The 24,873-nt window shown below is 36.6% G+C and overlaps 1 protein-coding gene across 1 annotated transcript in view; it reads right to left on the bottom strand.

The window, feature by feature from the left end:
* The window catches only part of RNF216 (ring finger protein 216), a 179,876-nt gene that overhangs the window by 95,753 nt on the left and 59,250 nt on the right, over positions 1 to 24,873 (bottom strand). Inside the window, exons 4-9 of the mRNA XM_027874745.1 lie at positions 23,024 to 23,827; positions 22,124 to 22,200; positions 17,144 to 17,246; positions 12,866 to 13,030; positions 4,592 to 4,706; positions 1,716 to 1,855 (exon numbers count right to left, since the gene is read on the bottom strand). Of these exons, the coding sequence (XP_027730546.1) occupies positions 1,716 to 1,855; positions 4,592 to 4,706; positions 12,866 to 13,030; positions 17,144 to 17,246; positions 22,124 to 22,200; positions 23,024 to 23,827 (1,404 nt within the window). The remainder of the gene's footprint in view (positions 1 to 1,715; positions 1,856 to 4,591; positions 4,707 to 12,865; positions 13,031 to 17,143; positions 17,247 to 22,123; positions 22,201 to 23,023; positions 23,828 to 24,873) is intronic.

Here is a 24,873-nt window from a genome sequence, read left to right as displayed (position 1 = left end):
TAGGATGTAAGTTCCTTTTGAAAAGAGATTATTTCATCTCTTTTATTTGTATTCTCAGAGCCTAACAGAGAGCCTGGAACTTAGTAGGCATTTAATAAATGCTCAACTGTCTTATGATTAAAAGACTAATGGAAGAGTCATGGTACAGAGAACGAATTGATGTAAATAGGAGGCAAGTTGGCTCCCAACTTCTCATTAAGGTGGAGCAGCAGGTGGAATAACCAGTTAGATTAAGGAGATACTCTATTGTTACTTGGATGAGAGCTGTTAATGTACAAAATGGCAACAAAAAAAATCTGAATAAATTAGTCAACATTCCCACAGTAAAACCCCACATAAAAAATCCATTGGCGGGGTGGGGAAGCAGCAGCAGGGAGGGAATGCTTAGAACCTAGCACAGTGTTAGGACACAGAGCTGATGGTAAATAAACTCTTGCTAATTGATACATTAGTTACTAGGTTTTAAGAGACAAAGAAATTCAATGGAACTTTCCTAAATAGAAAATCAAGGGAACTGAACTGAGATCATTGATAAATTTGTCAAGCTTTATTTTTCAGTTGCCATTTGAAATAACATCTTTTTGTAGTGTGCTGAACATGAGCAATAATGGTGACTTTTAAAAGAAATCTTATTTTAATATCTTTAAAAAATGGGGTATGAACAGCTTCCTCATAGATCTTAAGGCCAGTATCAAAAGGCATCTTGCTATGAGGACTAAATCATAAAAGTACTGAAATTTAAAGTTGAAAAGAACTTAAGAGATCACTGAGTCCAATCTTCTCATTCTACCAATGAGAAGACTACGTCCACAGGTATGAAGTGAACTGTCTGAGGTTATAATGGTTGTTAGTGACAGAACTGGGACAAATCCCCAAGCTTCTGACTTCTACTCCAATGTTTTGTATCCTAAACCACCACAAAGTGACTACAAACTGGGACCTTACAGCCAGAATCAGCTTTCTAAGGAAAGGGAATATAAATGGAATTTGGGAAGTGTCACACTTCACTTCTTGTAAATAAAGTACGTTGTCATTCATATGTGCTAAGAATTTATAATCGATGCTCATGAGTGAAAAGGAAAAAATATAAATAACCCTGCATACTCTTCTCACCTGAGTGCTGAAAATAAAAATCTAAGACAAAAGCCAACTTTCTTATTACCATAACAGTCTATGTGAATGTCAATTCCTTTGTATCCACAAAAAAATGGTATTTTTCTTTGAGCTTAAGACTCAGGGAACATAAGGACTAAAACTGAAGATATGAAAAAAAGGGGAAGGAGGATCCCTCCCTAACAAATAATCATCTCCATGATCCAAAATGTTGCCAGGTGATAATCTCATAACTCTATTGGTTTCCCCATTCTTCCCATTTCCAGAATTACTTCTCCAAGTAGGAGGAAAATGACAAAATCACAGAACTGAAAGAAATATTAGAGACTGTCTAGTTCAGCTCCTTTGCTTTATTAGGAAACTGAGGCAAAGAAGGTAACACACTTGTTTATTACAGAACCTGTCAGATAAAAAGCCTTGTTTACAACTTGGATTTCTGCTCCATCCTTCATCTCAAGTCCAGCACACACATACTACCTACCATGTGTGGTAAGGCACACCATCACAACCCCTCCCACAGCCTGATCACTTAACAAGTTATTATGAAATACACCCCCTTTCCTCACCTTTAATCCCCCCAACCCCCAGAGTAAAGGTCTTACCTCGGCCATCTCCTTGACTTTCTTCTCATAGAATTCTTGCTCTTTTCTCACAGGCGGAAGGAGTGAACGCCTCTCATAGGACCTCCAGTGTCGACGTTTATTTTCCAGAAAGAACATCCGCTTTTCTATTTTTACATCACCTAAAGAATGTAAGACAAGGAAAACTTCAGCAAAAGTTATAGTGCTAGGAATTCAGGTCTTCATACTCAATTCCCTCCACAGTCTGACCCACTCACTCTTTATGCTTCCAGTCAGATGCCCCACTACTTCCTGCTACACATACCCTTTGTTTCAGCCAAACTAGAGTACATGTGTTCCCAAACGTACTTTGCTCTATTATCATAACTATTCTCAAATACCACCTCCTCCATGAATCTTCTACCAAAACTAAGTATGACTTCTCATAGAGCATTTTCTTTGAAACTTTCTTATAGTATTTATTACAGATTGTTTCGTATTATAATTGTATACATTTCTCCTCTATTAGATTGAAAGAATCTTAAGGGAGTTATACTAATCTTTGTATTTTCCATACAGCCTAGAGGGCCTGGGGCATTATGATACATGATTAAAAATAAATGAAAGTGTTCTCCTCTGCTAAACAGAAGTTGGTCCTCAAAGAAAAATCTCCTGCTTTTATTTAGGGTGGACAATGGGACTTGGCGCATAAGTTTTCAAACCTATGCTAGAAATCAGTGACAAGCAATTTATCTGTTTCTGTCCTTTTTTCTTTTCCCTTCAGCCACTATCTAGAACTTTTCAAACAGCAAACAGTTAACCAGCAATATGACCCCAAAAAAATTCCATTTTAAAATTGGTCCATCCATATTGACTTATATGATTTCCATTTTATGCTTTATATAATTCTGCTTTCCTGTTTCTATATGTGAATTTAATACTACAGTGTTTATATAATTCCCAATGGAGATAAGATAACACATGGGCTGAAATATGGTACAATTTAAGATTTAAATTCCAATAAATGTTCCATGAGAAAACCCCACAAGTCACTGCACAACACGCACATCCCAAAAATGAAGAGGATGATTATTTTCTTTCCTTAAATTAAGTGATTAGGCAAAATAAGTAAGATGAAATTTAGCAAAAATCTAAGTGGAAGTTGCTGCATTTAAGTTAAAAGAAAACTATCACAAAGGTATAGAATAGAAAAGATAAGACTTGACAAATTTGTATGGGGAAACCACAAGATAACTTACTGTCTGTTTTTGTCATACACATGTGTGCAGAAAGATTTGGAACACACATTCCAATTTGGAAGAGATCTTAGAGATCATCTCGTCTAGCCCAAACTAAACAAGAATTTGATCTTCTCTACCACAATGTAACAAATGGTCACCTCATCATGACCTGATCATTTACTCTTTAAGGAATGGAGGTGAGAGATAGGAACGTGAGAGCAGTCTTAAATATTTTAAGGACTGTCAAATGAAACTTCTACAAAAGCCTCATTCCAATGCATTATAATGGTAGGGAGCAGACCAGGGGCTCTTGACAGCTACATTAACAAAGCACAAGCTCTGGTAGGTCCTACCAAACCAAAAAGGACAGACTATGCATCTGTCATCTAAGGACCAGCCCAGCTAAGTTTGGAGAGGTTCATCATCAGAAGGTAACCTGCTAAGCAATGATTAATTTTTCTGAGAACACATGCAGACTATTGTGACATGATCATTTTTGTTCTGCTTTGGGAAGGGAGTACCCAAACCAATGGGTACCTTTTGAAGTACTGAAGGCATGTAAAAGAAGGCTTAGATTTACTCTGTGTTGCTCCAGAAGGCAGAATTTGGAAAGACAAGTGAAAGTCAACAGGACGCAGATTTTTAAGACCTCTATAAAAATGCAAACTGCACAAACACGGCATGAAGTGACTCATAAAGAAGTGAGGTGTCAGCCAGACAAACAGAGGCTGGATAACCACCTGTCAGATGTGCCATCAAGGGGGTTCTTGAACTGAGAGGGAGGCGATCTCTAAGGTCTCTTCCAACTCTTGGATTCTACACCCTTTATAAAGAGCTCTTAATTCTGAATTTCTTTAAAGGAATTATTCTTTTAAGTATATTTGAGATCATAAAAGTCTGGGTAGTAACAGACAAGGGATCAGCAATAAAAAGGAGAATGCCCAATGGGAGAAAATGTGTCCAAATATAGCAGTGGTTTGAGGAAAAAGTGCTAAGAAGGAAATCTCACGTCTCCTCACCCAGGAAACATGCAACTCAGGTGAAGTTTCCTATAAATTCTACCAATGCTACATCTTGCAGATGATGTGAACTTAAAACCTTTCATTTAATAAAGAGTTTCCATAGTGTTTCATCCACAAGAATGAAAGCAATCAAGGAGGCATCTAAAAGACGTGTATTATGTCTGTACAGCTTTCTAAACTAAACAATTTACCATTTTAAAATTGGTCCATCCATACTGGTTCTCTCGGGTTCTCAAGTGACTCCTTAGTAATGACGGCTTGTCCACCTACATTTTTAGCCTGGTATACTATGAGCTCATGGCAGACATGGGAAGCCAGTTTTTTCTGGACCAAAGAGTTGAACCAAATAGTATCTATTTACATGTGGTTTTCTACCTCACAAAAGGTTCATATTCTTGTCACTATATGCTCCAGGTATGAACAAGAAATAATTGAAATGTTTCCTCAAACTCTGATGTGCCCTCAAAACAGTTATTCTATATCAGTATTTGTCCTTGAAACTAGTTTATGAACAAAAGTGAGGGCTCTTATTCAGGTATATTTGCTAAAGCACCCCACAAAATAGCTACATTTACTTGACTGCTGTGGGTAAGTGGATAAATTCTGCTGAATGGTTTCATACAAGGTAGGAACACACACACAGTTTTCCATTTACCTTGTTCAAATTTGAAATCTATGTAAGAATACTGATTCATTTCTTTCCTCTTTTTTCTCTTTCCACTGGCTTCTGGTAATAGCTCCTGCCATTTTTTAATGGCATCAGAAAAGGCCTAAAATTAAAAAATGGAAAAGGTTACTAAACTTAGGCAACTTTCAATTATTCATAGAAATTGGACTGGGAGGGTGGGGAAAGGTCAAGATGAATATGGAAAAATTTAAATGCATATAATTCAGAACTCTCATTTTGACCAAATTTCTTAATAGGATTACTAAATAGCAAAATAAACACTATAGTTTCATTTGTAATCTTCCCAACCATGCTAAAATGCTAACAAAGCAGAAGACTAACCAAAATGAAATGTTAGCTGAGGGGGGGAAAAAGGAAGTAGGGAAAACAGTAAAGATTTTGATAATAAAAAATAATCTAACAATTCATCCTCTATTACTCAAGAAGTGAGAGTAAAGTTCCCTTATAAGGAACTCAGTGGGATATAAATTGTAATTTAGAGTGGAATACTGCTATAACAAAATTGCCAAAAATTAAATCCTACAATTGTTAGAGCTAGAGAAATAAGACTGGCATCCAATTTCTCTGTTAACAGATCTGAAAGCAAAAAAATGGAGAAGATATAATGCGTATGCCTTTACTTCCACCCCTTTTTCTTCTCTTAGCTCCTAGATGACAGGTTGGGTTAGCACGTGCTATCAGGTAATTTCAGGGCCAACCCTTTGGCCTCAAGCAATAATGAGAGATGTGTAGTTTGTTTTAGTTATTCTCCCATCTGCTTTATAAACAACTACTTTTCTCCATCTCAGCATTCTTTCATTCCCAAAGTGAACCTCCTTAAAGCCTATGAGAAAGGCAGTATAGTATAGTGGGAAAAGTCCTAGTTACGCAATCAGAGGACCTGGAGGAGTTCAAATCTGGGCTCTGCTATTTACTAATTGTGTGACCTTATGGAAGTCCTCGTTAACTCGTCTGGGCCTCAGTTTTCCCATTGGTATAATGGGAAGGTTGAACTAGATATCCTCAAGCTCTCTTGAAACTCTAAATTTATAACCCTATAATCAATGTCCTATTTCTACCCTAAATGACAACTGCTCCCTGCTCTGACATTAACTAATAATTAAGCTTTAGTTAAAGGTGGGACTGTCCCAGCAGTATTTGTCTTCTAAATGGACACTCCTTCCCATATACGAGGTATTCACTTATTTATTGGGGGTGGAGGAAGGGAAAGTCAATACCACATCATCTTCAGCATCATGAAGATTTTTCCCACTTCCAAATTTTAAACAGATGAGTGGCATGTGGAAAGATCAAACATTTATATAATAATACTTTAAAGCTGACAAAGCATTTTCACACAGAATTTCATCTGATGACCTTTGCCCTGGTCCCATGAGTTGGCAGAGCAGGTATTTTCATTTTAAAGAGAAAAGTAAAAAATTAGGTGTGACTTACCCAAGTCATCCCCTCATTAAATATACAATGTAGAATTAGAACCAAGGTCTTCTGAATCCTAGTTCAGAGCTACTGACTTCTTACTACAATGCTGCCACTTAACTAAAAGACTATATCCAAAAAGCTAACTGGCTTATAATTACATAGTACCTGTTTTTGTTTCCCTTTTAAAATACTGGGAGAAAATGCTTGTGTCAATTACAAAGGGAAAACTTCTGAAATTAACAATTTAGCCAAACTACTACTCACTAGTTAGAAAATTGTTTTTACCTATTTTGATTGAAGCAGACTTCTTCCATATAATTATTATAAGGTCTTAACTATGAACTGAGGGTACGCTTCCCATCCCCAGCTCTTGCTGTGATAGTTATATGAAGACTTCCCTGTGAATCTATTAAGGATATACCTGTGTCAATGTGAGGTAATGTTAGGTCTCAGTTTCAATTTTAACTTAACTATTTTTTTTTAAACTTAGTTATTTCTAATTAGCAATTTCCCCCCCTTTTCCCCATTTCAATGCCATCATTTAAGGTGAATGTTTCAAGAGAATTTTCCGTCTTGCTATTGTGTATCTGTCACACATAGTTACTCAATTTATCTCTTGGCTTGTCTATATACATAGACCAAACAGTTCTTAAGAAGGCTACATATAGTTAAACTCAAATGTTTACAGTGAACTGAGAAGCTGAATGATTACATGCAGTAAGTCCTGGTCTGCCTTGGGTCCTTTCTCTTCTCCCTCTATATCACTTCCCTTGATAATCACAACTGCTTCCATGAATTTAATTACCATATATGTGCTAATGATTCTCATATCTACCTATCCTGTCCCAAATTCTCTGCTGATCTCCAATCTCACACTGCAATTCCCTTTCAGACATCTCAAACTAGATGTTCAGTAGACATCTTAAACATGTCCAAAATGGAAATAATTATCTTTCTCCTTAACCATCCTTATGTTCTACCAACTTCTCTTACTGTAGAGCGCAACTCCATCCTCCCAGTCCCTCAGGCTTGCAAACTAGGAGTCATCTTTCACACCTCAATATCTCACCCCCCCAAACCCACACCCCCATCCAATCTGTTGCCAAGGCCTGCTGATACCTCTTAAACATGCCCCCTTCTCTCCTCTGACAGTCCTACCAACCTAGTGCAGGCCCTCATCAATCCATCCTCTATTCAGCTACCAAAGTGATTTTCCTAAAAAGAAGGACACACACACACACACACACACACACACACACACACACACACACACACACACACCCCCTCAAATATATTTCTCTGGTTCTCTACCATCTCCAGGATCAAACACAAAATCCTGTTTGGCATTCAAAGCCCTTCCTAATCTACCCCAACCCTCCATACCTCTACTGTTCCAGGCTTCTTAAATCTTACTACCCCAATACATATTTCAATTCAGTGACATGGGCTATTCACTGTTCTATGAAAAGGAGACTCCACCTTTTGGCTCTGGGCATATTTTTTGGCTGTCCACCATGCCTGGAATGTTTTTCCTTCTCATCTCCTGGTTTCTGTCATATCCCAACTAAAATTCCATCCTTTACAGTAAACCTTTCCCAACCACTCTTAAATCTAGTGATTTCCCTCTTTTAACTGTTTCCTACACATAGCTTGTTCGTGCATATTTGTTTGCTTGCTGTCTCCCCCATTAGACTGTGAGCTTCTTGATGGCAGGACTGTCTTTTTGCTTCTTTTTGTATTCCCAGAGCTTAACACCATGGCTGGCTCACAGCAGACATTTAATAAAAGTTTACTGATGACTTTTTAGGGCAAATGTGACAATGGCTAAAGTTTCCTGGACCTCAGTTTTCTTGTCTGGTACAAAAAGCTGAAAACAATACAACTGAATATCTTAATGACAAAAGTTTCAGACAATATTTTTTGGGCAAGAAAAGCCTGTTGGGTCGGTATCCTCTCATCTTATTGTCATTGTTAAGAAGGCTCTTTAATCCAAATACCATGAGTACTAAGTAATAGAGGGTGCCACTAAGACAAAAAGCAAGGTCCCACATATGCCAAGATGGTTATAACAACTTTTTTTGTGGTAGCAAATAAGCGAAAATGGGGGAGGGTGCCCACTAACTAGGGAAGAGCTAAAGAAATTGTGATATATGAATGCAATGTAATATTGTACTGTAAGAAGTGACAAGAATTCAGAGAAAGGTGGGAAGGTTTTTATGCACTAATGCAAGAACTGAACCAAGACAACAATATGTATAATGATTATAGTAATAAAAGTGCAAAAAATGAAGCTGAATGCTTTGGGCCAGAAGAGAACAGGAAATGGCACCTTTCCTCTTTCATTTGAATAATAGGGGACCACAGATGTGGAATGTTTTGCAAACAGAGTCAGAACATTTAGTGACTTCTACAATACTAGCAATACGCTGAATACAATAGTAATAGAGAGCACATTCTTGATTCTTGATCAGGAGAACTTATAATATGCATAGCCTATTCAAGATCTTTGAGCTGTGCTTTTTTTGTTGTTGTTGTAGAGATGTTTGCATCTCTAATAGATTTTCTTAAGGAAATCATGGAGTTGGGGAGAAAGAAATAGAGTGGAAAAGTAAATAATGCTGAACTTAATGACACCTATAGAAAAAACTCTCTCTCATTACTTAGCAGAGTAACTTTAGGTGATTTTATCACAGAAATGTTCTATTACAAAGTTAAGCTCCTTCATTCAAGAGAAATCAACTGTTGCAATGGATTACTTTTTCTGAACCAATGTTTTATTATAATTATCAACTACTTAAAGGAGATTATGGCTTTAAGTCATCTCAAATAAGCAAAAGTTCTGCAGAATACATTTTAGGATAATTATTCATTTAGGAATACGTGTTTCGTTTTGGTTTGGAGCAGTGGAGAACATACTTTAAAAAAAAATCTCCACCTCTCCCCAAACAATCAAAACATTAGTGAAATACTGAAGATACTTTGCTGAATCGGAGGGGATCTCTGAGAGTATATCACCCATAGTTCTTATTTTACAGATGAAGAACCTGAAGCCCATTAAAAATGAAGAGACTTGTCCAAGGTCATAATGGTAGCTGCCGAGCTGAGACTAGAGCTTCTGGTCCAGCGCTCTTTCCATTCAGTATTGATTGCCACACCAGCAGGCTATCAGGCTTTCCTAACTATACAGTCACTGTTACTACAAAGGTTCTACTCAAACAGCCATATATCAACAGGAGAGTTTTAGCAAAGTACTTTGGGGAACTCTGAGATGAAATGACAAGATCTAAAAACTAAAATATTAGTTTGCTAGTAATTTTCAGTCTTTTCCTGCTGTTCCAAAAGATGCTACTTTGTAAAGGTTTCTTGCACACACCCCTCCTACCCACCTCCATCCCCTGCTTGTTTTCTTCAGCTTGTTTTGTCCTGTGGTGAAATAATCTGAGAATTATGACACCACAGTTTGCCACTAAAAACATGATTACAAGGTCAAAGAGTGAGCTTCAACTTTACTAGATTATCAAGCAGAGAAGATAGAACTATGAGGAAGAAATGTCATCATTTTGGAACAACTATGATGGAAAGAGGGAATAGAATGCTTTATTCTTTCTATCTGTATCCCCAGCGCCTGGCACATAGTTGAGTAATAAATGTTTGTTGATTGATTAACCAAGATAGCTAAGATAACGACAATGGATTTATCTATATATAGCCCTTCTGAAAGTTTTTACTTCAAATTTTAAGGCTTATTTTTGTAGCTGATAAGTTGTTTCATTAAAAACAGTTAGCTTTTTGATAGTTCCCAAACAACAGAAGTAAAAAATTAAAAGGCTTAGAAAATGTGTAGTTTGCAATGTAATCATCAGGAATTTTGCCTCAATATACAACTATATGTACTAAAAAAAATCTGCTATACAGTCTGTTCAGAACTGTGAGCTTTGCCAGTATCTGCAGAGCTCCTTGGATGGTCAATGTGCACTGCAAATTAGGATGCTATCTCTCACATACTTATATTACATCTGAGGCTCTGTTTCACATCCCACATCAGAAGCATGAAAACCTGAACTCAATCCAGAGAGTTTAAGTGACCAGAAAACCACAGCTGTTAAGTCCTAAGACATGGGTCCTACCTAAGAATAGCATTATGAAGTTCCAAAGCAGTTTTAAATGTTACAATGTAAAACTTCCTTTGTAAAATACAGGGATGCCCACTGAAATAATGTTTTGGCAAAGTACTCTTAACTCTTGTCCCTCCATCTTCTTCCTCTGGTTTGCTTCTCCTGAACCTATTCCCTGAAATTTTTTCCCCTCAACTGCATGTAAAAAAATTTTAACATTTATTTTTATAAAATTTTGAGTTCCAAATTCTCTTCCTCCCTCCTCATTGAGAAGGCAAGCAATCTGATACAGGTTATGTGTGTGCAGTCAATCCTAAACCTCTTCTTCATCTTTGCTGCCCTCACCACAATTTTCAGTTACTCTGAACTCTTGGTCTTCTTCACTTTCCCTTCTGAAGTATTAATTCTACTGCTTAACCACCTCAACTCATGAATTCCTTACCCTCTTGTCCCACTGGCACTCATAACTTGTCAAACACCAACTCTGGAGTATCCCATATCAATCTGCCCTCTCTGATCCTACTCATGAGCTTCTGAACACCACATAATTGTGCACCCTAGGGTCCACTACAAATTTCTGTCATCTACTCTCAAGTGGAAACCTAAATATTGTAGAGTACTGACCTACCTATATAAATGTTTCAACTCCCCTGGTAGAACATCAGCTCCTTGAAGGTGGGGGTTGTTTTTTGTTTTGTCTTTGGATTCCCAGCTCATGGGAACTGCACATATAGACAGTTCTTGCTTTACATAAATTCACATTTTCACAAATTTAATTTTATGTAAACAATTCTGAAAGAAATCTGCATCGCAAAACCACTTATGTTAACTTTACTGTACAGTACTGTCCTCCTTCTCTCTCCATTCCTGTCCCTCTGCTCAGCGCTCTGAGGCCTCCCCCCATTAAAACAAAAACAAAAAACAATAAATAATTCATTAAATAAATAAATAAAAAACAAAAAACTCTCCAAGTGAAAGCACCCAGAGAAACCACCACGAGATGGGGGTTTGGCAGACAGGGGCTTTGCTATAGACCTGCAAAGTGAAGAGATGAGACCTCTGCCCTCCGCTGCCCATATATCTAGCCCCTAACAGTCCTCACTCAGGTGCCATGTATCTGTCCCCATTCTCTCCTGTCTGTGTCTGGCCTCCACATGGCTGGTCCCAGGACCTCCCCATTTTCTTCTTCTCACCCTTGTCTCTCTGTCCCTGGCCCCAATATGTCCTTATCCTGTGACAGCTTCGTTTTGTGGACACAAAGTCCCCTTCCTTCCTCCACCCTTCCCTTACTCCCATGTCTGAAGGCAAATTCACATTATGTAAAAATCTGTGGGACAGTCCAGCTACATAAAGTGAGAACTGTATGTAGTAGGCATTTAATAAATAACCATTGAATTGAATGTGAAAGTCCATGTTAATTCACCAAGTCCTACCCCATTGGACAACAAAGATCTGACCTTATAAATCTTTCAAAAAAATCAGACATGAACTAGAGTTACCTCAGAATCTCACTGTAATCATAAATCCTAATTTCCATTCTTGACTAAGAAGCATTCCTTTTTTCATAATGTTTACAGAAAATAGGTTTCTCTTTTGAATATATATATATGTAAAAAATATATTTTCTCCCTTCCTTCCTCCCACCTGTCCTTTCACAGCACTTTTCTCCAGTATGCAAAGAGATAACAAAATTCTTCGCAAAGCAGGGGGTTTCTAGTCATAAGTCACTCTACGGATGCAGGCAGGGAAAATTTCCATGATGCCAGGTCATAAAAAATTCAGGTTATACATAAGGCTGCTTGGGCAGGTACAGGAACTAACTGCCTTGTAGGAAAAGTCTTGGAGACATCCTATAGTCAAATATACTTCCTTTGGTCACTACTACCTCCAACCTGGGATCAGTATCAGGTTCAAGTAAACGAAAGGAATCAACCAGCAATCTCCTGCAGCCTCCTAGCTGGATACAGATCAGATGAGGTAGGAACTTTTCCAAGACTGGCCACAGCAGCAGCAATGTTGACAAGGAGTGGTGGTGTCTTCTGCAAGGATTAACAACCCAAAGACACACCAGTATCATGGCATTTATGAGAAACATGAAGTGTATGTGTGTGAAAAGTATGGAACACACCAGGCACAGGCCAACAGGGCTGTTTTATACTGTAAGAATCATAGTTACATGTTAGTTTCAATGATTTTCCAAATAGGTACAGCAAGTTTGAGTCCCTTTTATTCCTTAGTGTCACACACAGCATCTATCTAGTCTTCTCTTAAAGATTTTCAAAGAAAAATACCTTACCACTCCCCTTAGTAATCAATCTTAATATTTTAGCATCCTGCCATGAAGATGATTTTTATGCTTATCACACTTTTGCTCTTCTTTAAGTCCTCTGGAGAAAGGAAAAAGATCAAATTTCTCCTCTACTCAGTCCTACCTATGTGACTTTGGGCAACCTTTTTTGGCCTCAGACTCTTCAATAGCAAATCAATGGGTTTTAGCCTGGGAGACTTCTCAGAACCCTTCAAAATCTGTGATCTCCTTAGAGTCCTCTGTCCCAACCTCCCCCAAAGGCCACACCTTCACTTTCTGTTCTCCAGGAGAAATCACACTCAGGTTAAATGACTATTTAACCTGACCTCTTCATCTAGATAATAGGGGGAAAAGTAGGAGGTGGCTAAGAAAAAGAACCCAAAAACATAAGTAGAGGACCTTTCGGGTGATTGCATAGTGTCCCTTGAGCTCATGTAGTGCCCACTTGATGTCCTGAGTGCTGAGCATTTTGAAATCTTCCATGAGTAGATCAGTAGCTTGCATAAAGCAACGCTGGTCAAGAGGGGTAAGTTTAGAAAAGTCAAAATAGTCCACTTTAGACACCTGAAATGAAAGAGAAGCAGAAAACCAATAAAATTTGTTAATGGGATTTCTTTGCAACACAACAAACAAATATACAAAGGAACTTCAAGTAGTCTCAAAACAACTGTGTTCCATCCCATGAGAATACATGAATTAATAGGAGTGAGGGAGGGTGGAAAAGAGAGGGAGGGGGAGAGAGAGGAGGGAGAAAAAGGGAGGAAGGAAAGGGGAGGGGGGGAATAGGAAGAGTAACAGAATCCAAAGTAGTAGTTCTACAGTTTTGTTTTGTTTTTACATTTCTCAGTGGCAAATTTCTTTTTCCTTTATTTTTTGATTTCTATTTCGTTCATTCACTGAAATAGAGATCCGAAAATAGAGGCCTCCTGAGATTACAATGTTCTTGCTTAATTTTAAAACAAGATATTAACAGAGTAATATCTAGTTCACATTGTCTGTTATCTTTTGTTGGGACTAGGAAATCTTTTTTTCCCTAATTCAATTTTACTTTTGCTCCAAATTATCTCCTCTGCTCCTCCAACTCCACCAATCAAGAAGGCAATCAAAATTAAGGCTATTACAAATATATATAGACACACAAAACAAATTTCCACTTTAGCCATGTTCCAAAAATCAAAAGAAAAAGAAAAAAATATGCTTCAATCTACTGAGTCCAATAGTTCTCTATCTGGAGGTGGAGACCATGTTTCATCATGACTCCTTGAGAATTATAGTTGGTCATTGTATTGATTAGAATTACTAAGTTCTTCAGGGTTGATTATTTTCACAATATTGCTATCACTGTAAAAATTGTTCCTGTGTTTTTGCTCACTTCACTTTGCATAAGTTCTGAAACCATCTGTAACAATATTTCTTACAGCACAATAGTATTCCATTACATTCATTCAACTTGCTCAGCCATTCCCTAATTGATGGGCATCCCCTAAGTTCTGATTTTTTGCTAATGCAAAAAGAGCTATTATAAATACTTACTAGCTATGGGTTCCTGGGCAAGTCATTTAACCCCCTTTGCTTCAGTTTCCTAATCTATAAAATGAGCTGGAGAAGGACACTACCAGTGTCTTTGCCAAGAAAACCCTAAATGGGGTCACAAAGAGTCTGACATAACTGAAACTGAACAAAAATTTTCTACTGATCAATCTCTTACCCAGTACTAAATTGTTTTGACGATTATAGCCTCGTAGTATAGTCTGAGATTTGCTATTGCTAGTCCTCCATGCTTCATATTTTTATTTCATGAGTGCCCTTAATATTTCTGACCTTTTGTTCCTCCAGATGAACTTTATTATTCTTTTTCTAGCTGTATAAAGTAATTGTCTGGTAATTCAACTGGTATGGCACTAAACAGTAAATTAATTTAGGTAGTATTGTCATTTTTATTATATTGGCTCAGCCTACTCATGAGCAATTAATATTTCTCCAATTATTTAGATCTGTCTTTATTTCTGCGAAGTTCTTTTATATTGTGTTCATATTGTTCCTGTATGTGTCTTGGCAGGAAGACTCCCAAATATTTTATACGGCAGATGGTATAAAATACTTGGGAGTCTTCCTGGCATCTGTAGTATTTCTCTTTTTATCTTTTCCCGCTGAATTTTGTTGATAATATTCAGAAATGTTGATGATTTCTATAGGTTTCACATCTTGCAATTTTGCTTAAATTTTTACTTATTTTAATTAAGTTTTTTAGCTGGCTCACTAAGGTTGTCTAAGAAGTAAAACATCTGCAGAATGACAGTTTTGTTTCCTCATTGCCTATGTTTGTTCTTTCAGTATCTTTTTCTTGTCTTAATGATTCAGGTAGCATTTCTAATGATATTGAATAGTAGTGGTGATCAGACACCTTTGCTTCACCCCAGATCTTACTAGAAAGCCTTCTAAGCTTATCCCCACTACAGATAATGCTTGTTTCTTGGTTTTTGATAGGTACTACCTGTCATTTTAGGGAATGCTCCATTTATTCCTGTACTTTTAATAAGAATGGGTGCTGAATTTTGTCAAAAGCCTTCTCTGCATCTATTGATATAATCATATGATTTTTTTATTGTGTTTTTTGTTAATATGGTCAATTTCTACTTTAATTTCTTTCAATTTCTATCTGGTTCTAAGCTATCTTGGCAATTTTCTCTTATAATTTCTTTAAATATGTCTAAGCTCTTTGTTGTTGTTGTTGCAGTTGTTATCCATAGCTTTCAGGAAGACCAATTCTTCATTCTTCATTTACCAATCATTCTTTAATTATCTCTCCTTGATCTATTTTCCTGCTCAGTGTTTTTCCTGACAAATATTTCATACCTTCTTTATTTTTTCAGTCTTTTGACTTTGTTTGATGCCCAATCCTAATTTTTAAGCAGTTATTTTCTTCCACAATATTTTATACCTCTTTTTACACAGCTATTAATTCTCTTTTTATAACAATCTTCGTTATCTCTCATTTTTTTTTCCATTTTTTCCTCTACTGCTCTTATTTTTGTCAGGCTCCTTTAAAAATTTTTCTTTAGCTCTTGCTTTAACTCTTCTTGGAATTCTTGCTGTACTTGTGCCCAATGTGCATTTTTCTTTGAGCTTTGCTTGTAGGAGTTTCCAAGTCATTGTCTTCTGTGTTTATGTCTTGAGTTTCCCAGAAACCAAAGGAGATCTTTTTCCGCTCACTCTTCCAGCCTACCTCTTGACTTTGGCCTCATAGTGTTGAGGGAGAAGGGAGGATATCTGGCCTGAGCTTTTATTTTCTTCAGCTATTTTCACAGCTCAGTCTAGGGATCTGCAAGCTTTCAGTGCTTCCAAAGTGTTGTGATACAGCAACAGATGTTTACAAACCTGTTGGCCTGAGCTCTGCCAAGTTCCTGACTCAGGTTTGGGTTCTTCAGGTGAGTTTCAGTAGACTGTTGCTGGACTCAGTCACTGTTAGTCCAATGGAAGATTCTGAAGGTTAAGAGCACCTGAGCTACCGGTTCCCCTCGGCAGTGTTCTTGAACCCTTTTTTTTGAAATTTTTCTACTTCAGGCTTGTGTGGTAGGTTATTGGTTAGAACCCAGTCACTGCTCTGCTCCTGTGCTCAGGAGCCACACAGATAAGTTTCTAGAATCTGTTTTTGTTCAGTTAACTCAGGGCCCTCACCTGATTACATCCTCTGCCCTGGATCTGTGACTCAGAATTGAGTAATGAGTGATAGGGCTACCAAATGGCACCCATTCCTGCACCAATCTCTTGCTCTGGTGTTCTATCTTGGTTCTCTTTCTAGTCCTGGGTTCCACGATGCTTTTCGGACCACTGCAGATTTGAGTGCTATGCTAAGGTTAAAACTGAGTCACTGCTCTACTCCTGGGCTCAGAGTCACACAGCTAAGTTCCTAGAGTTGGTTCTGTACTTGGTACTCAAGTAGGGCCCCATCCTCAGTTGTGACTGCTCCTCTTTGCCCTGGATTAATGATCAAGAACTGGGTCATGGGTAACAGAGTTTCCAGGTGGCACCTATTCTTGTTCCTAGCACTAGTTTAGGGATCCACTTGGATCTCTTTCTGTCCCAGTGCTTCCTGCCCTGGTATACTCTTGGTTTCCTTTCTGTCCCTGGATGCTGGAATACTTCCAGTCTCACTGTTGCTATTTTTACGACTGCACTGGGCTCCTGGATGGCCTTTAGCCCAGCGTCCAGAGACCTCTCTTAAATGAGTCACTGTTTTTCTTGACTTTCCTGATCAGAATTCAGTCTGGTGCATTTACTAGTTTGTTGTGGAGAAGGTATGTTGGGAGAACTAGGAGATCGTGACTCTGTAACTAACTATGAAATTAAAAGTTTTAGTTTTGTTTTTTTTTTTTGTTTTGGGGCTCTTTTTGGTTGGAGGGTTAAGGATAAGGAGGAGAAGGAAGAAGACGAAGAAATGAAAGGCAGAAATTAAATTTAATTAATTAAATTAAATACAGGTTTCACAGTAGCCGAGCTTGGCAAATATCAGAAAAACATGAGTAAACTTTGAAATACTACTCCAGGCATTAAAACCAAAAAAATCTGCCTACAACAATACAATATTGAAATCTGCTTTCCTTCCCTTAAAGAGTATGATAAAAAAAAGGTAAAGGGCATATTGGAAAAACACAGAAATAAGACTATTACACTTGCCTTTTTCTCATCTTGGCTGGCAAGCAGGCTACTATTAGGATTTAAAACCACTCTGCCTTCCTTCTTTGGATAATCTGGGTTTTCCAGAAGAAAATTACAAAGTCTGCAAAAAACAAAACAAAACAAACATTACCTTCATATTTATCCAAAGTGAAATACCCACAGAGTGAGGCAAATGTAACATTAGAAATTAAAATTCTCTATTACAGTACAATTGGCCACTAGCTTACTAAAAACCCCATCAGTCCACAAAAAAAAAAAAAAAATTTTGAACTTAAATGATCTGAGGTAGCAATGTGCATTTATTCTCACTCCTTCATATTCAATACTTGAACCTGCTGGCTGATACAACCAAGTCATAGCTAAATCAAGACAGTCAAAAAAGCAGGAGACAAGCGATTGTACTACGTGCTACTAGGTACTGTCATTATCTGCCAAGGAGATAATAGTGTTGCATGCTTTCGCATATGCACATGTATCTACTATACACATAAATTAAAGCTGATAATTCATTCGAGAAGCATTTACAAGTACTTACTTCATTCAAGGAACTTGGGCTCCATGCTAGAGATATAAAGACTAACTGAAAAAATAATCCCTACTCTGAAGGAGCTTACATTATACTGGAATAAGTAAAAACTTTTATATTTTTATTCAGTTATTTGCAAATATATCAGGAATAAAGGATAATGATTTAGTTATTTTAAGTTACAGCCTCCTCTACAGTACTATCAGCAAGGTTGATTTAATTTAATATATTTCAATGCAGAATCTTCTTATAAGAAAACACCAAATCCATTAACCCAATTTCTTCATTCTGCAGCAAGATCTAATAAATTAGGCAAACTGTATAGGATTTTTCCCAAATGTGACAAGGACATTAATATAAATAGTCCTGCTCAATTTATGAATATCCAACATAATATAGTTTCTTGATACGAATGGCAGCTCTTGCCACACGTCATTATCTCCACTGTAGACCTACACAACTCCAATGGATTCACCTTAACAACCCACCCAACTATTCCCAAATTACCTCAACAGTCAGTGACAGGATCTTTGGTGAAGGGATCAAATGGTAATGAAAGGACAGGGAGAGAAAGTTCATTTTCTCACTCCAATTATACCCTAATATTATTTCTTGCTTCTCCTTCCTCCATCTCAACCTCTTTCTTAGTGCAGGCTTGATTTAGTGTAGACACATGATTACTCAAGAAATGGACACACTGAATGAATCAGTGTTCTTTTTAAATTACTATCCACTGCACATAGAGTCAATGTACCTAAGATCTTACCTTCCTTAGGTAAACTGATCAAGTCTTAGTATATATATGTTGAGGTATGAAGCCAAAGCCATCTAAAATTCACAATCTGTTACTGTGAGGTTTCCATTGAATTCTAATAGTTCAAATGAAAAACAGTATACCAAAATCTATTTCAATCATTTTTTAATTTCATGGCTGCAGTCACAGTCTGCAGTCATCTTTGAGCCCAAGAATATAAAATCTGATGCTACTATCAATTTTTCCTCTATTTGCCAGGATGTGATGGGACCAGCTGCCATGATCTTAGTTTTTTTGTTTGTTGTTTTTTTTTTTTTTTACTTTTAAGCTTCAAGTCAGATTTCACTCTCTCCTCTTTCTCTTCTTTTACCCTCATCAAGAGGCTTCTTAATCCTTCTTCACTTTCTACCAGAGTGGTATTGTCTGCACATCTGAGACTGTTATTTCTCCTGGCAACCTTAATACTAGTATTTTGAAAGACGTACTCTGCATATAAATTAAATAAATAATGCGCAGCCTTACTGTATTCCTTTCTCAATCTTAAACCAATCAGTCGTTCCATGTTCACTTTTAACTGTTGTTTCTTGATCACTATACAGGTTTTTCAAGAGACAACTAAGATGACCTGGTACTCCCATCTCTTTGAGGACTTGCCATAATTTGTTGTGATCTACACAGTCAAAGGCTTTAGTGTAATAAATGATGCAGAAGGAGATATTTTTCTGAAACTCCCTTGCTTTCTCTGTAATCCAGTAAATGTTGGCAATTTGGTCTCTAGTTTCTCTGCCTCTTCAAAAATCAGCCTGCAATTCTGTTAATTCTCAATCCTTAAGCATAACCTTGCCAGCACGTGAAATGAAGGGTAACTGTTCGATAGTGTTTACATTCTTTGGCACTGCTCTTCTTTAGGAATAGAATATAAACCAACCTTTTCCAATGCAGTGGCCACTGCTGAGTTTTCCAAATTTGCTGGTATATTGAGTACCACACTTTAATAGCATCATCTTTTAGGATTTTAAACAGTCAGCATTACTATACTACAATGATTTTTTAAATGTGATCTTTCCCTCATTCACTAGTGACTTCACACTAAATTATTTTATATATTCATAGTTATTTCCATACCAAAATCTAAATAATGGGAATTCCATTGAGCAAGGAGGAATTGCTCAAGAATAGCAAGGTCCTACCTTGCTTCACATTTCAATTATCTTTACTGCTACTCTTTGAGGTTTAAAACTTTGATGGAAAATAAATTCCGCGTCAACAAGAATTAATTACAAGCCTTTCCTCTTATCAAAACCAGAACACTATTCATTAATACCACAGGGCACAAGGTCAATTGAGAGGCTTGCAAGAACCCAAATCAGCCATTTGTTCACTGTATTTCATGCCTGTCCAGGCTTGACATGCCATGGAGATGAGAGTATTCTATAAAGTAACCTTGACTAGTGTTCCAACCTGTTTACCTCTAGACATGTGATTACAGTACAAAGAAATATTAGACAAATTTAAGTGACATAAATCTATGGACTACAAGTCTTGGCTAACCAGCCAGAGACCTTAATATGCATCCTAAAGCAAAAACTTCATGGTTCCCTAGTGAACATTATGAACAATTTGCCTGTCCTGTCAGGACTCTTCTGCTGTGAAAAGCTCCCTCAAGGTAATAATATACAAAGGGCGTAAGAAACATGAAGAGAAAAGAAACTGAAACTTGGGTGATGGTCAACTTAGCTTTTTATTTATCCTGGAGATGCATTATATTATTGTTGCTTAGATTAGTTGTGAGAATTAAATTTGTTCCAAGAATCTAGGGTTAAAATCAAAAGGAAATCAAAGCTGGCTAGAAGACTATAAGAAATCCTCTTTCTAGAGGCAGCTAGGTGGTACAGTGGATAGAGCTCTCGCCTTTGAGTCAGGAGGACCTGAGTTCAAATCTGGCCTCAGACACTTGACATTTACTAGCTGTGTGACCCTGGGCAAGTCTGTTAACCCTAATCGCCTCACCAAAAAAAGAAAAAAAAATCCTCCTTTATCTAGATGTTAATGGAGATTAATATTTGTGAGACAACAGCATCTATCTGCTTCTAGTAGAAGCATGGATTCTACTGTCTTGTGATAAAGAAATGCAGATATCTAGCATAGGTAAAAGGTGATACTGACTAAGTGCATTGTATACAACTCAACAGGAAATAAAGAATTCTAGAAAAATCTACTTAACTTAATCACACGCTTCACTATTATAAGTCCAATTAATTATGTGAGCTTCTAAGCTAGAGTTAGATGTAAATATCTAACCTTAAGGATTTTTCATGAATTTTTTTTATTTTATGGTATAAAAGTTTATATTAAATTTTAATCTAAAATGAAACTTGGCACTTCCTCTTCTAGTTATTTTATAGAAACTGGACTCAAGGTACAGAATATGACATACATTTTAAACACGGGAATTTAGCCAACACAGAAACTTGTTTTCCTTGAGTAGGCACATTTATTACAAAGATTTTGATTTTTTTTCCAGTGGGGCTGAGGAGTTGGAAATGAGAGGGGAAGCTAGGGACAGTTGACAAAAAAGGAAAAAAAGAATGTTAATGAAGCATTTATTAAAAATTCACAGAAGAGAACAGAAGAAGTCAGAAGAACTCACAGAAAAACAAAAAACCTTTGAAAGCTTTATGTTGAATTTATATATACAAGTTGTCCCAAAAATCCTACAGCAATTTTAGTAGCTTAAAATTGCACTAAGGCTTCTGGAACATCTTGTATTTAAAAAGAAAAGAAAGAGATTCATAGTTTCATGTGAAATATTCCTTTTGTGTTTTACTATGTATATGGAAGTGCTCTTTTTAGCTCATATTTTTAACATCCAAATTAAAAAGTTTCCAAAAATTCTAATTTTTTAAAAAAAGTGATTTACAGTATTTTATGGACATGACCCTTTAGGTTGGGCAGTGTTAATTCAAAGAGTAAAAACAAGGTGGAAAAGAATATTTCTTCATGACAAATCCCAAAGGCTTTGAGCCTGTTCAATTTTGACTGCTTGTTATTTTACATGAGTAAATAGATATAAATAGATATAACTCACAAATAGGTATAACTCCACAAAATGCTAAATATTCCAATCAAATACCAAATTAATCATTCAAGCATATCTCTTTGCAAATGTTTCCAATATCTTCTCGATACAAGTGAGATTACTTCCTGACAGGAAAAAAACAGTAAAAGAAAAGACTTTTTATCTATATATTCCAAAACAAAGGTAGGTATTAAAGTCCTACTGACACGTACAGAAAGAACATCTAAATGTCAAACAAGAACTTTAATAGCTGAAGTCTAATCTCTTGCAAAATGATACTAAAAAAAAGAAATCTTGCTGAAACATCCCATAAAATGTCACAAATTATAACAAAAATGAAATTACCAGTATAACCAAATTTAGCAATAGCATCATCTGAAAAAGGGAAACCCTAGAACACATTAACTGAAATTGCCAAAAGATGCTACCAATTTAAACTGTAACTATACGGATGTGTGCTTCCAAAACTACCAGATGTAAACACAAGATCATTTTGCTGTTACAGTATGTTTTCTAGAACACAAATATAAAAGTTACCTACTATGACTGGGTCATCTACTATAACAAACATAAAAGTCACCTACTATGACAAAAATATGTTTTAAGTTCTATACTTACACATTTAAATCATAAAAATTCTTCAAATGTATTATTTCTTCAATATACCCATTTGCTACATCTGGAAATCTTGCTTCCTAGAGAAGAATAAGCATGTTAGTTCCATTTCATTAACTGTAAAATTAGAGAATACTGAGTAAAAACGTACAGCTGTTTTAATTATCTTTCTGAATACTACAGTTTCTACTGCATTACATCACACACTGGAAGAGGCTTTAAAGCATCTATAAAGTAGGCCATTAACTGGGGTTCAGACTCCTTTGTTTGAATGGAATTCTAGAGTGTTAGAACCGAAAGAGACTCTAAACGTCCAATTCCTACACTTTACTGAAGCTCAGGGAAATGAAACCAAGGTCCCACATGAAATTACTAGCAGAGCTAAAACCAGAATCTGGGGCTCCTTAATCCCAAGTACAATATTCTTCGAGCTATGCTACATTGCTGTTTTCTTTATACCACCTATAACTGTTTTCATTAGAAATTGTAAAAAAAAAAAGAAAAAACACTCTAAATTGTGTTGACAAATCACAGAAAACTTGGTGTGTTTGGGGTTTTCATTTGGAATAAGGACAAATTAAACAAAAAGCTAAGGCTCCTGTAAGGCCCCTGTCAATCAATCGGCCCAGTGCTATCTGAGGGAGCCTAAATTCCTGCTACTCCAACTCTAGTACCTTAGAGGAGCACAGGCACACAGAAAAAGCTTCTGACTCAATTTTCATATGTAAAATTACCATGCCAATATGCCCAATAACCTAAGGCATCTATCTGGATATGGTTCTTAGGAAAATATTGATGGAAACTATTCCTATCCATGTAATAAATATACAAACTAGGTTTTAGTAATGAAAAAAATTTTTCCCTACTACTTCATAAAATCTGAAGGGAAGAAATAAGACTTACTGTTTCTTTCACTAGTAGTGTAATAAAATCTTGATCTGCACAAGTGCCTCCTTGTTCTGGAACATTTCCCAAGTCAGGCTGATGAGATCCGGGGAATGGGAAAGCTGGACCAGGTTGTTCATCGTCTATTGCTAGGTGATGGTCTTTAAGTTCTCCAGGAGGATGGGCAGGCTGAGGAGAGGAAGGGCCTGGGATTCCATCTTGCTGTGGTTCTGGCCTTGGAAAAGCTGGTCCTGGAATCTCATCTCTATATGAGAGGTCTGCTTCAGGCTGCCCCTGCTGTGGAACAACTTGATTTGCTAACTCATTCGGTTCTTGGTCTATGGGTTGGAAATAAGGATGATCTAACCAACTATTTTCTCTTATGACCTGGTCATCAACTGCAGCAGCTGCTTCTCGGAGGTTTGGTATAAGCTCTGGTTCAGAGTATTCAGTTGACTGGTTTTGCACATTTGGATGCTTGCTTTGAAAGCCAGCTTCTTCTAAATTGATTATTTCCTTTTTCACATCAGATTTCAAAATTACTTTAATAGCTTGGATATTACTTGGTCCAGGCTCGGGATTTCGGTCCTTTTTGACTCTATGTTTACTGTCTTCAGAGGAGCCAGGCAACTGAGGATCTTGGTTTCTATTATTGTCATTTTCACTGAAACTTGGTTCATCATTTGCTGTTGAAAAAAGACCATCCTTTTCTTGCAGAAATGTAGTCATGCTCTTTTTAGACCCTCCTTCTCCCAGTCTATTCATATCCTGCCACTGGGCAGCAGGTTTGACGATAGGCCGTAATAGTTGCGGTTTATTTGTCTAAAGTAGAAAAAAAAAAGAAATATTTAACATATTTAATAAAGTTAACATTTACATATCCTTATATACTTGGTTAAAATTGTGAGATAAGAAAAAAGGAAATTGTTTCTGACATAATTTGACATAGAAATCAGGCCTTATGACCACAATAAATTATAGTGATTTATACCATAATTTCAAGAAAGTTTGATACTTCTCTAGTAATTAGTTTTAGTGTCTCTGAAGACCACTAAAATAAAAATGAAAAACACTGATAAAGTATTTTCCTGCATCTGACTACTATAAGGGTAGCTGTTTTATAAAATTGGAATTAATCAATAAAATCCAAAGCTTCTGATGACATTACCTTAGAATGTTTTAAAACAATTTTGCCTCTGAAATGAAGCTGATTAAAATTAAAAATACAAGTTTCATTCCTCAAAAAAAAGGTAATCAAATCTTATAAGAAAATAAATCCAGAGTGTGGAGTATTAGTATTGTACATTGCTTCTATCCAGCAACATCCTGGAGACTGTCTCTAAATAATAGTGGAGTGAGTGTTATCCTAACATCAATTTCTGTATTCTCAAACTGGAACAGTCACCTCATCTATAAAATGAGAGTCATTGTAGATGAACTCTGCTATCCTCCCAAGATATAAATCTACAATCCTATGGGCCTATGAAAATCCTTACCCTCTTTGAGGAAGACCATGTTTCCCATTCTATTAAGATGAAATCACTGGTGAATTCTGAGAGAAATTTTCAGTTCCTAGGGACTCTCCAATTCACTGAGCAAGTGGGAATTTCTGCTCCCCTCATTCAAAGCAGAGAATTTTGAATTTTCTCTCAGAGTACCTCCCCAAAGTTCCTTATAGAATTATAATTTAATGTACTTTCATTTTCATCTTCAGAACCATATTACAGATCAAATTTATTTCAAAAACTTAAATATAGCTTTAAAAAGCTTTTTCTAAAGAATCATTAGATATCTACTTATGTGGTAAGGTTTAGCTTACTCAGAAGACTGAAATCAAATTTGTTAAGTGCTTATTAGGTAGTAGACAC

Source organism: Vombatus ursinus, unplaced genomic scaffold (assembly GCF_900497805.2).
Source record: "Vombatus ursinus unplaced genomic scaffold, bare-nosed wombat genome assembly UNPS02014807.1, whole genome shotgun sequence".
In the NCBI taxonomy this organism is placed as follows: Eukaryota; Metazoa; Chordata; class Mammalia; order Diprotodontia; family Vombatidae; genus Vombatus; species Vombatus ursinus.
This window is presented reverse-complemented; position numbering and strand designations above follow the sequence as displayed.